We start from the raw sequence: 14,765 nt of genomic DNA, 5'->3' as shown, positions 1-14,765 counted from the left end.
ACTCCATATTAAAGATTAACTTATTTTCCTGAAGATTTTCTTTTTTTATCAGGTTGTCTAATGATAAAGGGTTTTCTCTTTTTTAGGAAGGTGGAGTGTTTACCTTTGGAGCTGGAGGTTATGGTCAGTTGGGTCATAACTCTACCAGTCATGAAATAAATCCAAGGAAAGTATTTGAACTTATGGGAAGCATTGTTACTCAGATTGCTTGTGGAAGGTAAGCGATTATATAAGAATATTTTGGTCTCTAACACAACTACTTAGGGAATTCTTTTTTAACAGTTGGAGCACTTTGTGTGTGTGTGTGTGTGTGTGTGTGTGTGTGTGTGTGTGACACCTGTTTTGCTACGAATTCATAGGGAATGGGCTCCAGCAGTTCAGGCTTCTTTCCATTGGTTCTCACAAAGGGCTTCTCTGGGTGGAGCAGGCTGGTGCTTCAGCTGAACCCAGGTATTTTTGTCTTTGGCTTCTTTTGATCATTTTCCTTCACATGTTTTCAGTAAGCTGTCTCAGCTCTTAGAGTGCTTAACATGCTCAGTATGTACATTAATTCTCTTGGCAAGAAGAATATATATATATTTTTAAAGTTTATATATAAGTTTATTTGAGCCAAACTGACGACAATTGCTGAGAAGCAAAATCTCAATGGATTGAGAAAATTCTCCCGGCAAGAAGAATCTTGTACTTGTTTGTTTACAGTAATATCAACAGCATGCTGGATTAACAATTATAGACTCTCACTTTTGTGGGGCATTCCTTTTTGAACAGGCCCATTCCTTTGATGTCTACAATATAACATCACGTTTCTTGTAGATTTATAGTATGTGGCCAAAGGAACAACTTCATATTGTCTAAAAGGCCCAGAGAATATACAGGGGTGCCTTTCCTCTTTCTCTTTGTGTGGTTACTTTTGTAAATTAGTGGAAGATGTCAGTTCCAGCTGAAAGTAAGGATTTTTTTTAATGAATTGTGTGGGAATGTAGTAATCTAGGATAAAAATAAAGTAATGCCTAATTTGCTGCTGATGAGTCATAGTAACCGGAGAAACATCTTTTATACTATTTCACCTTTCTTTATCTGAGGCAGGATATTGATAATGTATAATTTTGTATTCATTGTATATAGCATCACACTTGGAGGGAAACTATAGAACCATCCTTTTTTTTTTCCTTTTCACTGTTTTTTCTTTAAAGAATGAGGAAATTGACCAATTAATTATTTAACACGTAAGATTAGTTGGTGAAAATTGAATTAGAATACAGATCTCTTGATTCTCAGTTGTGAGTAAATAGAAGAGTCAGAGCTTTGAAATTGAGCTGCACCTTTCATGGATTAAATTAGATCCCAAGAGGCTAAATGTGCTTGACTAGTTAATTTTTATTTAGATTAATCTTTTTCTACCTAGTATGTATGCTCACATGACATAGTTCAGTTTTGCCAACTATTATCTTCAAATACATGGAATCACACTGTAGGCGGCCTTTAGTGACTTTTTTAACATCATACTTACATGATTATCTGTACGTGTATAGCTATGGTTCTTCATCATTAGGTCTCATGCTGTGTTTTATTTAATTATATGTATATGTAATTATTTATTCATTCTGTTATTGATAGACATTTGGGTGCTTCCAGTTTTTGGCAGTTACAAATAATGTTGCTTTGAACATTTATTATATGATATACATAAACCTTCATATTTCTAAAGTATATACCTAGAAAAGAATTACTGACTGAGTCATAGATGGTACTTAACTTGAATTTTGCAAGCTAATATCACCCAATTTACCCAAATGGTTATACCAATATATAACCCAAATGGTTATACCAATTTACATTTCCATTAATGTTGTATGAGAATTCCTGACAACTTGGTCACCATTTGTTATTGTCAGACTTTAAAATTTTTGCTGATTTCCTGGATGTGTAGTGTTATTTAATCATGACTTTAACATGCATTTTCATGATTTTATAGGGATTGCACTGAATCTGTAGATCACTTTGGGAAGTATTAACTTAACAATATTAAATTTTCCAATCAATGAATACAGGATGTCTTCATTTATATTTTATTTAATTTCTTTCAGTAATATTTTGTAGTTTTCATTGTCTTTTACCATCTTGCATTAATTCTTAAGTGTTTTATTCTTTTTGATACTATTGTAAATAGCACTGTTTCGTAATTTCTTTTTGGGTTCAGTATAGTGTATAGAAGTGCAATGGATTTTTGCGTGTTGATTTTGTATCCTGTTGCTTTGGTGAACCTTTTATTCGAATATTTTTTTTTTTTTGCCTGTGGAATCTTTAGAGTTTTCTTTCTTTCTAAATAATTTTTATTGGGGAATATTGGGAAACAGGGTGTTTCTGCAGGGCCCATCAGCTCCAAGTTGTTGTCCATCAGTCTACTTGTGGAGGGCGCAGCTCAGCTCCAAGTCCAGTCGCCATTTTCAATCTTTAGTTGCAGGGGGCGCAGCCCACCATCCCCTGTGGGAATTGAACTGGCAACCTTGATGTTGATAGCCCGTGCTCTAACCAACTGAGCCATTGGCTGCCCGCATTTATTGTATTTTTTAGTTCTTACTGGTTCTTTTTTATGTTTTCTGTCTCCATTTTTATGTTTCTTGTCTTTTTGTTCAGATTCTCTCTGAGATCACCTGAGCATCCTTATAACCAGTGTTTGGAACTCTGTGTCTGGTAGATTGCTTGTTTCTATTTTGTTTAGTTCTTTTTCTGGAGCTTTGTTCTGTTCTTTTATTTGGGAAATGTTTCTTTGGCTGCCTCCCTGTAGTTGTTTCTATGTAGGGCTGTTATGCCTCCCAGTCTTAGTAGAGTGGCCTTATATAGTAGGTGTCCTTTGGGACCTAGTGGTGCTGTCTCGCTGGTCACCGGAGCTGGGTGCTCCAGTTGTGCCCCATGTGTGGGTTGTGTGTGCCCTCCTGTTGTAGTTGAGATTTGATTGCTGTTTGCACATCAGTGAGAGGGATTGACCCTCAGGCTGATTGGTTATGAGGACTGGCATTGATGACAGTGGAGGAGTTGTTGTGCAGGGGCTGACCCTAGAGAGCAGGTTTGCTCTAGCGGGGCTCTGGTGCCTGTCCAGTCTGTCCTTTGGGTGTGTCTTCCTTAGAGGTGGCTCAGTGATGCACGGCCCAGTTTGAAGCTGGCTATTGGGCCTGCCAGTCCCTGGGCATCCTCGGAGGTGACCCACTGCAGGCCGTGTTCAGCTGCAGTCTGTGCCCTCCCTGGGGCTACCTGGTATGAAGCACAGAGCAGTCCAGAGGTGGCTGCCGCCTGTGTTGTTATTGGAGGTGCCTTGAGATTCTAAGCTGTGAACCAAGACTGCTGTTGCTAGTGCCGGGCTTAGGCTCCTCAGCCAGAGGTTCCAGACACGCCTAGCCAGATGCTGCTTGTTTGGCCTTTGTGAACCTTTGAGAGATTTTAGGAAAGTTCGCAGAATGAGCCAAGGTCGCCGTTTATGTGCAAAAGCCACTGGAAAGGGGTTGGATGTGTTCAAAAACAGGATGAGGCGTGGTCTCAGGGGATCTCTAGGGCGGGGCAGACGAAAGGTGATAACCAGTTTGATGGAGACTCTGATATGGCATCTCCTTGTGTCTACACACATGGAAGGGGAGGGCTCAACAAAAAACAATGGCTTCTGCCAGCTCCTTTGTCTGGGAGAAAGCTGCCTCTCCTGCTCTCACCCTGAAGCTAGACAAGTCAGGTCCTCCTCTGTGTCCCTGGCGCCTTTTGAGTTGCCGCCCTAGCCCCAGCGCTAGAGCTCAGAGCCAGTGAGTCTTATCAATGAGTAAGTCTGTGTATAGTCCCTTTAAGAGGAATGCCTGGGAGCATTTGTCCTCTGTCTCACTCGGCCACAATCTCTGGTGGTTTTCACAGGCAGAAGTTATGGGGGCTTCTCTCCCAGGCACTGAAAAACCCTGGGCTGGGGAGGGGTTGGGACTCTTTGTTCCCGGGGGTGTGGGGGGGTACTTCCGTAGCTAAGATACCTCTCCCGATTTTTAATGGTCGCCATGTGGGTGTGGGACCAGCCCATTCCCCATCTCTGCCCCCTCTTAACCAGTCTCAAGGTCTTTTCTTCTGTATGTCTATAGTTGTAGGGCTTTGGTTCAGCTAGACTTCAGGTAATTCTCTTTAGTGGTTGTTTTGTGGTTTAGTTGTAATTGATGTGGTCCTGAGAGGAGGTGAGCACAGTGTTTACCTGCTTTGCCGTCTTGACTGGATAATGTCTTGCCCTCATTGTTGAAGAGAGGTTTTGCTAGGTATTAGATTTTTGACTGAGAGTTTTTTCTTTCAGCACTTTGAACAATATTCTAATGTCTGAATGTACCACAGTTTTGTTTATCTACTCACCTACTGAAGGACATCTTGATTGCTTTTAAGTTTTGTCAGTTATAAATAAAGCTGCTATAAACGTCTATGTGCAAGTTTTTGTATGAACAAAAGTTTTTATCTTCTATGGATAGAGAATGAGGAGCTTGATTGTTGAATCATTGTAACAGCATGTTTAGTTTTGTATGACACCACCAAACTGCCTTCCAAAGTTTGGTGTATCATTTTGAATTTCTATGTTGGTTTTCCCCTTTGAATTGGTCATACTTTCCATTTTATTTGTATGCTCTGTAATTTGTTTTTAAACTGGACATTTGAACCTAATAATGTGGTAACTCTAGAAGTCAGATTCTCTCCCTTCTCCAGGGTTTCCTTATTCTTGTTTTTTGATTGCTGTAGGTTGTCTCTTTGCCATGGATCAGCCTGAGGTATAAACGTGAGGCTTTCTCAGGTCTTTTCTGAGCCTGCATGTTTTGCTGCGCATGCACAATGACTTTCTAAATTGCCCTTTCTAAATTGTATATGTGGTTATTTTTAATATCATAGGTTAAGTTTTTGAAAGTCTGACTCCCAAAAGAGAATAAAAGAAATAAAAAGGGGGGGGTGTCGGCGAGGGGTTCTGGTGGTTAGAAGATAATAAAGGGGAAAAAAGCACCAGCACTTTAAATCCTCGGGAAATCTCTTAAGTTGGAGGGGGATAGGGTTGCACCAGTGGTCAGAAGGGGTAAAACAATGACTTACCCACTTTTGTGTCTGCATCTCTGTGATCAGACGCTGTAATCAGTGATAATAGCACCAATCTCAGATAGAAGGACAGGATCCTTATCACCTACCCTGGCTCCTACAAATCACCGTACAGGCCAATCCTGGAGCATGTGAATAGCTGCTTGTCACAGGGTTGGGGGTGTGCTAAGAGCTCAAATTGACCAAAATTAATTGCAGTTTACCACCCAAAGCCTTCCTCTGTAAATTGCAAGCGTTTCAATAGACTTCAGAGTTTCATAATAGTTACATTAGACAAATTCTAGGTGGGAGACAAGATTTCCTCGTGTTTCCTACTTCACGATCTCCTCATAATCTTCTTAGAGCTCCTTCTTTGAAAACTCCTTCACCCTTCTTCCTGCACTTCAGGGCCTCTGTTGGCATAAACTGAGTTCTGTATATACATGGAACTGTTTCTGTGAATTTGTATTTCTTCCATCTGTTTGTCTGTCTCTGTGCCACTTTCACACTACATAATTTATGTGACATAATGAATTCTGCTGTTTGGGATAAAGCAAGTTTTTATTTTTCCTCTTCTTCATGAATGCCTGGGCTGTTTTTGGCCTTTGACTTTCATAGAAATTTTAATATCAGCCTGTCAAGTATGCCACATAAATTCCTTTTGGGTTTTTAATTAGTACGGCATTGAATATCTAGATTAATTTGTGGAAAAGTTATCCTTATAATTTTGACTTTTCGAATCAGCTTCTAAACTTCTTTAACGTCTTCTAATAAAACGTTTAAAACTTTTCATCATACAGATCTTGTACATCCTTTGGTATTTTTGTTTCTAGGTACTTCTTTTTAATGCAATTGTTTTAATATTCTACTTTTGAAGTCATCTCTGGCATGTAGAAATAGTTGACATTTATGTATTGATTTTAAATCTAACTTCGTGGCTAAACACTTATTGATACTTATTCAAATACACAGTCATATCATCTGTGAGTCTATTTAGTTTTGTTTATTTCTATTACGCTTGACATATTTTATAAATTTCTTGCCTTAATATCCTGGCTGGTATACCAGGCTAATGTTCATTAGAAGTGCTGAAGATGGAGACAGCCTTGTCCTGTTGCCACTCTGTGGGACAACTTTAAGTATTTCACAGTTGAGTATCATGCTTGCTGTAATTTTTTTGTAGATAACCTTTATCAGATTAATGGATTTCTCGGTTTTATTAAGAGGTTGTTTTTAATCATGAACAGATGTTATGTTTTTAATGTAATACAAATGCATTTTAAATATTATTTGTTCATTAGTGATCTTGGTTTTTAATTTTCTGTTATTTTTATTTTTACCAGGTTTTGTTATTAAGGTTATACTAGTCTGATATTAATAATACAAATTGGGGAATGTGCCACTGTTTTGTGTTTGTTTGAAATAGAACCACTTTGATTATTGGACCTTGTCATTAAAGCCATCTCGGCCTGGAATTTTCTTTTTTGGAATTTTAAAAACATTTTTATATTTCTTTATAACTGTAAAGGAGCTTTTTAAATTTCTTCTTGAGTCAGTTATCTGTAAATGAAATATTTCTAAGAATTTTTCAATTTTTGCCTAAATTTTAAACATTGACATAAAGTTGACAGTGTCTGTATTACCATGTTGCTGTGTGTAAACAACGTCAGTGAAATTTAGTAATAAATATTTATTTCTTACTCTGTGGATCTGCTGAGTTGGTTCATTCTCGGGCCACGGGCCAAGGATTGCTCATTTTTTAAGTCAGTTTAATTCCCTCTACTTGTTTGGAAATTATTTAATTTAAATTTAGTTGTTACTCTAAAGATAACAACATTTATCCATAATATGTATTAATAAATACCTTGCCCTTTTTCTGGGCAATATAAGGGCCTCCATTTATCTTTCCCAACTTTTCATATTTTATATATTAAACCCCACAAGAACATTGCTTCATATAGTCAATGTACATTTAGAAATAACTATGTATTTATTACCTTTTTTTTCGTTCCTCATATCTTCCAATTAGTATTATTTTCCTTTTGTCTGACCACCCTCTGGAATTTTCTGAGTAGATCTGTATGTGGGAGGCTCGCATGTATCTAAAAATGTCTTTTTCACCTTCATTCTTAGATGATACTGTTGTTGATTGTAGAATTCTAGCTTGGCAGTTACTTTCAACACTGAAGATAACATTCTGTTTTTTGGCTTTAGTTGTTGAGAAGTTAATATGAGTTTGTACTTTGAAGGTAATCTGTCTTTTTTAATCAATTGCAATTTTGCTTTCGTTTGTGCATTTCTTCAGTTCACTAATTCTTATGTTATATACTTTTCATTAAACCCATCCTTCAATATCTTGATTTGGTTATTGTGGTTTCTTAGTTTTAGTATTTCTTACTGGTTCTTAAAATCTGAAAATAAAATTTTTTTTCTTTAGTATTTCCAGTTGTGTGATAGGCTTTTTTTTTTATCAAGCTTGGCTTTTATTTTTTGGACATTAAACAACTATTAAACATAGTTGTTTTAGATTCTTGTGTTTGATAATTCCAATATCCGGAATCTTTAGGAATCTATTTCTATAGATTTTGTTCATGGAGCCCTGTTTCTTTGTATGCCCAGTTTTGTGTGCCTGACTGTATTTGAAAAATTATTTATGGTTATGATTTGACAAAGCCTTCCTTTCCTTTTTCCATATATGAGTTGTAATCTATTGTAAAAGGTAAATAAAAGCTCAACATATTTTGATAGTGGTTGTCAAAATCTTGTTTACACCTTTAAAATTATACATGAATATATAGACCTTAAAGTTTAGAGAGTTGATCTTTTCTTGTTCATCCATTTCATGCATAATTCATTAAAAGATTATAAAGCAATATTTTTAGATAATTTTTTAGGTGAAATAGTTCATCAGTTCCTTGTGAAATATCACAAAATGTTTAATGTCCAGTTTTGTAATTTTTAATGGGTAAATGTGCATGATTTGAATAGGTATTCTTAGTTTTATAAACTCAATTTTTCCTAGCAATTTTATTTATTTAACTTTTGGATTTGGCGATAAACTTCAGTTATATATTAATTCAGATGTAAGGACTTATTTACAGAGGAAATGTAGGGAGGCATTCTGTATCTTGACCAACTTGACTTCCAGGTAGTTAGTAATGCAAGAACTATATATTATTTTCTTACTGAATAATTGTCAAAAACCTCCTGAAGGAAACAGCCAAGGCATACTAGAAATGTGAATTCATCAAGGAGATAATCCAAAAGCAAAAGATTAAAATTCCAGTAATATAATACCATAGTGTTTTTGAGCTGTTATATTAAAGCTAAGGCTTAAGATATGTTTGTTCAGTGGATCTCTCTGGCTGACTTCATGCCATAATCCTTCGGAGAGATTTAAGAATCTCTAGGCTTGCTCCTAGAGATCCCAGTATGCAGCCAGCGTTAAAAACCGCTCTTTTGGTAGACCAGTTTGAGGAAGAGTTTAAGGAACTAGTATTGTAATAATTTTCAAACTATTAATAGGTTCTACTGAGATGTCATAATGGCTACTTCCTGAAGGAGGTGGACTGGGCATTTTTAACCCCTTCTTCAACCAGAGTAGTTTGTCTGGATTCCATTTAACATTTCGTTTATTAAAAAGAGTATCCTTCGTTAAAACATTTTTAATTGACCTTGGTTCATGTGGCTCTGAAGTAAGATGGTGGGTAGATTCTACTGAGTTTTTCAGTAATATGACAGACTAGGTAATTTGAAAACCCTTTTGAATCAAAACACCTTTTAAGTAACATAGATTAGTCTTCTAGGAAGTAAAGAGAATTCCACAAAGCAAAAACAAATCTGAAAACCACAGCTATTTGTTTGAACTGACTCTGGAGCTTCCCTGAAAGAATTTGCCAATCTACATAATGTATTAATTAGCTTATATTGCTAAACAAACCTGAAAACTTAGTGGCTTAAAATAATTATTTATTTAGCTCATAATTCTGTGCTTCAATATTTTGGGCTAGGCTTAGCTGGGCAATTCTCATTTTAGCTTGACTCAGTTGATCAGCTAGCTGATGATGTGGCTAGGGGCTGGGTAGTCTAGGTTGGCCTTAGCTAGGGCAGCTTGTCTCTGTTCCAATTTTATATCATCTTTCAACTGCTAGCATTGGATTATTCTCATTGTGGTAGAAGAGGGTTCCTAAAGAGAGAAAGGGGAAGAGTACAAAGCCACTGTGAGGCATAGGCTTAGATCTGATACTTTGTCATTTCTGCTGCATTCTGTTCAAAGCAACCACAGGTCAGAGCCCCAATATAAGAGATGGAGGAATAGATTCCCCGTGTGTTTGTGGGAACAGCTGCAAAAGTTATATTGTAAGGATATTGGGTATAGGAAGAGGAATAATTTTGGCCCTTTTTATAAATTATATTCCACAGATGGCAAAGGAAGGGGTTTGATAATAGGAGATCAGACCTAAGAACTGATAGAAACAGTAATGAGGCTTGAGAAACCATCTCTTCCCAGTAAAACCACTTCATGGAAAGAGCTCACAATGATGTACTCTCTTGATAGTATAAGGAAACTTTTCTCTCCTTGGCTTAATTTCTGGTTTGGATCTCTGAGAATTTGTAACTGCAGAGCTGCCTAAAGATAGGTTTCGGGCTTTGTCTTAGTCCTAGGTTGGTGTATATGTATCATTTCACAATATATAAAGGACTTTAAAAGAAATAACAGGCTGGTAGATTTGAAAAAGCAAACTTCTAGAAATGGGATAAAACACAGTCGTGAAAACTTAAAATTCAGTGTATAGTTAAAACAGCAGGTTGCACACATTGCTAAAGAAAAAAGTAATGATATGAAAAATAGATCCAGAGTAATTGCTCACAAATGGGCATGGATATAAAAGAGAGGTTAAGAGACTGGTAGGATATATTGGGAAGGTACAACATTTGTCTGATACTATCAAGAACAGAATTGAATTAAGGGAAGAGAGACAATATTTCCAGAAATAACACTTAAGAATTTGCCAGTCTTTAGTGAAGCTGTAAAACCTGAGCTTGAGGAACACAAGACCTGAGCTGGATAATCATGTTTAACCCATTCCTAAACACAGAGTAGGGAAACATTAGAGGGAGTTAGATAGGTTCACTGGTTAATGGCTTTTCTTCAGCATGAGTTTATCTAGAAGAAAGGGAACACTTTCACATCATACATTTCTCTCTCTCTCTCTCTCTCTCTCTCTCTCTCTCTCTCTCTCTCTCTCACACACACACACACACGCGCGCGCGCACACACACACACACGTCTTCTCATTGGTACTGAATTACTTGCCCAGTTCTTTTCCTACACCTTTTGAATGGTGCCCAAATGGTGGGCCCTCATAGACCATAGGTCTAGATTACGACCTGACAGATAAGGAAGGGATCAGGGGAACTTCCTTGAACAGCATAGTTAGGTGCTACCTTTAGTGCTAAATAATCTATTATAAGGGATTCCAGTACAGATGTGGACCTTTTTAAATTAGGGTATTTGTAGAAATTTTCTGAACCATGCTTAGGCAGCCTACCTGTGTGGTGCAGAATTCATTAGTGTAAAGACTATTAATAAGTATTTTGTACAGAAAATTTTAGAATTATAATGATGTTATTAATTTGGTTTTGAAGGGAAAAATTATGTCAGTTAATATTTGCTATGCTTTTCTAAATGAAAATTATTTACAAGTTAACATTAAGTCTAAGGTTTTCTGTCCTTTTACTCTAGGCAGCACACTTCTGCTTTTGTTCCTTCATCAGGACGAATTTATTCCTTTGGACTTGGTGGTAATGGGCAGCTAGGAACTGGTTCAACAAGCAACAGGAAAAGTCCTTTCACTGTGAAAGGGAATTGGTTCCCTTACAATGGGCAATGTCCACCAGATATTGGTAAGTTCTGTTAGATTAAAGCTTTGCTACACATATTAAAGTTATGATTAAAGTGTTGCTCTTAATTGATGAAGTTTTCTATGTTTGAAATGAAAGAATTCAAGATACATTGTTTCGTGAAAATAACAAGACACAAAATAGTGTATATGGTTGCTTAGTTTGTTAATATTTGCTTATGTATACATAAGGAAACTTGGGATAAATAAAGTAATACAAGTGGTTTCAGAGGTTTTGGCCATATGGGAACTGGGTGGTGGCTAGATACCAGAGGGAAGGAGTATTTTTATTTTTTAAAGTGTACAGTTCAGTATTGTTAAGTACATTCACGTTGTCACATAAGGAACCTCCAGAACTCTTCATCTTGCAAGACTAAAACTTTGTATTCATTAAACAACCACTCTCCATTCCTCCCACTGGCTGGCATCCACCATTCTACATATTCTGTCTCTACGAGTTTGACATGACTGGGTAACTCAGATAAGTGGAATCATATAGTATTTGTCTTTTTGTAACTGGCTTACTTCATCAACTTAGCATAATACCTTTAAGGTTCATCCACATTATAGCATGTGTCAGAATTTCCTTCTTTTTTAAGATTCAACAATATTTTATTGTGCGTGTTTGCAATTATTTTTAACCTTTTAAACTGCAGTTACTTTTGCACTAGCCTAATAAATAAATAAATAAATAAATAAATATGTGTGTGTGTATATTTATATATGTAATATATATAAATATTATAAATGTTATTAAATACTATATATATATAACATTTTATTTATTCATCTGTGATGGACAATTGGATTGTTTCCCCCTTTTGACTATTGTGAATAATGCTGTTATAAACATAGGTGTACAAATACCTCTACTAGACCCTGCTTTCAATTCTTTTGGGTATATATGGGACTCTAAAATTGTTTAATTTTTGTATTTTTTTGAAATTTGAATATATTGCCTATTCAAAATATTAAAAATTAAAAATTTGCCTTTTCTGCCTCTACTGCTTTAGCTAAATACATAATTTGTTTTTATTTCAGTAGATCGGGTTATTTTTTCAGTGTTATTCTTTAAAAAGTTTGAACTATTCAAATGCTATTTTCTCATTCACTTCTTTGACATGCTGCAACCAAAATGTGCTTTTATATGCACATATATATACGTATATGCATACATATATGTATATTACATGTATACATATTTACGCATACACACACACACACACACACACATTTCCTTTACCATCCTAAACTATTCTTTAGAATTGTTTTTTATTTTATCTTGTCTGATTTTCTTTAGGGTTTTCCTCTGAATTGTGGTACTTTAGTCTGTTGAGACTATTCAGTGATGAGCATACTGTGAAATTGACATTTGAAAAAGTCCATAACTTTATTATGAATAACCTTGAAGATTTTTTAAATTTATTTTTAGTAATTAAAAGGCTATCTCAGTTATGCTTTTATTTAGCAAAGATCAAGATGTGATACTATTTTTTCTTGTTTTTGTGTTTAGAATACACCTTCATTTTCTTCTGTTTACTTTTAGGTTTGGAACATGCATTTATTTTTGTTAGTGTTTTTTTGTGTGTGTGTCCTCAGCAGCATGATATTTCATCATATCATGGTATATATAATGGGTGATATTATTTTGTACTATACTAAACCTGTAAACATAAAAACTAGTTACATGTGAATTTTATATTTTAAAGCACCATATTGTAAGGATATTGGAAGGAATCATTTGTTTCTGTTTATATAGTTCAGTCACTTAGGAATGTATATTGTCACCCTTGAAACCGCATACCTTGAGGTTATTTGCATTAAAATAGGAAAGGAGATGGAATTTCATAATTATTCATTTTGCTGCAATTTAGTTTCATCAAAAAATTGTTGATTCACAGTAGCTAAAATGTGCAAACAACTCAAATGTCCATCAGCAGGTGAATGGATGAAAAAATGTGGTGTATACATGTAATCAAACAGTAGTCAGACATAAAAAAGGAATGCATTTTGATACATACTACAACATGGATGAACCTTGAAAACATGTTAAGTGAAAGAAGCAAGACACAAAAGGATAAATATCGTATGACTCTTCTTATATGAGGTACCTGGAGCAGTTAAATTTGTAGAAACAGAAAGTAGAATAGAGGTTACCAGGGACTGAGGAGAGGCTAGAACAAGGAGTCGTCCTTTAAGGGGGACAGAGTTTCTGTTTGCGATGTTGAAAACATTTTGCAGATGAATAATGATGATAGTTGTGCAACATTGTGAATATACTTAGTGCCACAGAGTTGTACACCTTAAAATGGTTAAAATGATACATTTTAGGTAATGTATATTTTACCATAGTATATATTTATATATATGGTGTATATAATGGTTGACATTATTTTATACTATACTAAACCCGTATAACATAAAAACTAGTTACATGTGAACTTAATATACTCAGCACCCCCAGAGGTGAAGCCCAGAGCTCCCACCATGAAGCACATTATTAGCATAAACTCTGGTATGGGCTAAGGCCACAGGTAAACAAAGACACTGTTAACAGAATATTCCAAAGACTTTGAATTATTTCCTTGGAGACGGGCAAAGGGCAAACCTTTCTTTAGAAGGTGTGAAGTTTGGACAACTGTATTAGTTTGCTGGGGCTGCTATAACAAAATATAAACTGAGTGGCTTAAACAGCACAAATGTATTGACTCAAAGTTCTGGAGACTAGAAGTCCAAGATCAAGGTTGGCAGGGTTGTTCCTTCTGAGGGCTATAATGGAGACCCTGTTCCAGGTGTCTTTCCTAGCTTCTGGCTTTTTGCGGGCAATCTTTGGCATTCCTTGGCTAGAAGATCTCTGCCTTGGTTTTTTTGTTCATTTATTTTTTGTTGTTGTTTTAAGATTCTACATAGTAAGTGAGATCATATGGTATTTGTTTTTCTCTGACTTATTTCTCTTAGCATAATGCCATGGTTCATCCATGTTGTCACAAAGGCAAAGATCTTTTACGGCTGAATAATACTGCATTTTGTGTGTTCACACACACACACACACACACACACACTATTCATCAGGTCATCGATATACACTTAGGTTTCTTCCATGTCTTGGCTATTGTAAATAATGTTGCAGTGAACATGGGAGTGCATGTGTCTTCTTGAGTTAGTAGTTTTTTCTTTGAATAAATACTGAGGAGAGGAATTGCCAGATCCTATAGTAGTTCTCTTTTGAATATTTTTAGGAACCTTCATTCCGTTTTTCATAAGGGCTGCCCCAGTTTACATCCCCAACAGTACACAAGGATTCCCTTTTCTCCATATCTTTGCAATACTTGCTATTTCTTTTCTTTTCTATAATAGCCATTCTAGTAGGTGTGAGGTAATGTCTCATTGTGGTTTTGATTTGCACTTCCCTGATGATTAGTGATGTTGAGCACCTTTTCATGTACCTGTTGGCCTTCTGTATGTCTTTTAATATCTATTCAGATCCTCTTCTCTTATTTTATTAGGTTTTTTTTTTCCACTATTGAGTTGTATGAGTTTTTAAATATATTTTTAATACTAACCGCTTATCAGATACATGATTTGCAAATATTTTCTCCCATTCCCCTAATTTGCCTTTTCATTTTGTTGATGGTTTCCTTTGGTGTGCAGAAGCTTTTTGGTTTGATGTAGTCCTACTAGTTTATGTTTGCTTTGATTCCATTGCTTTTGGTATCAAATTCCCCCCAAATTATCACCAAGACTGAAGTCAAGCAGGTTATGTTTTCTTATAGGAGTTTTATAGTTTCAGGT

The 14,765-nt window shown here is 35.8% G+C and overlaps 1 protein-coding gene across 7 annotated transcripts in view; it reads left to right on the top strand.

The window, feature by feature from the left end:
• Nucleotides 1-14,765, top strand: part of HERC4 (HECT and RLD domain containing E3 ubiquitin protein ligase 4) — a 116,763-nt gene that overhangs the window by 41,397 nt on the left and 60,601 nt on the right. For all 7 annotated transcript variants that reach the window (XM_019731764.3, XM_019731759.3, XM_019731763.3 and 4 more), the window contains 2 exons: nt 87-217; nt 10,817-10,977. In XM_019731764.3, the coding sequence (XP_019587323.1) occupies nt 87-217; nt 10,817-10,977 (292 nt within the window). The remainder of the gene's footprint in view (nt 1-86; nt 218-10,816; nt 10,978-14,765) is intronic.

The sequence above is a fragment of the Rhinolophus sinicus genome, chromosome 15 (assembly GCF_057876585.1).
Source record: "Rhinolophus sinicus isolate RSI-liver-muscle chromosome 15, RSI-T2T, whole genome shotgun sequence".
Classification (NCBI taxonomy): Eukaryota; Metazoa; Chordata; class Mammalia; order Chiroptera; family Rhinolophidae; genus Rhinolophus; species Rhinolophus sinicus.
Note: the sequence above shows the minus strand (reverse complement) of the source record. Positions and strands in the feature narration are given on the sequence as shown.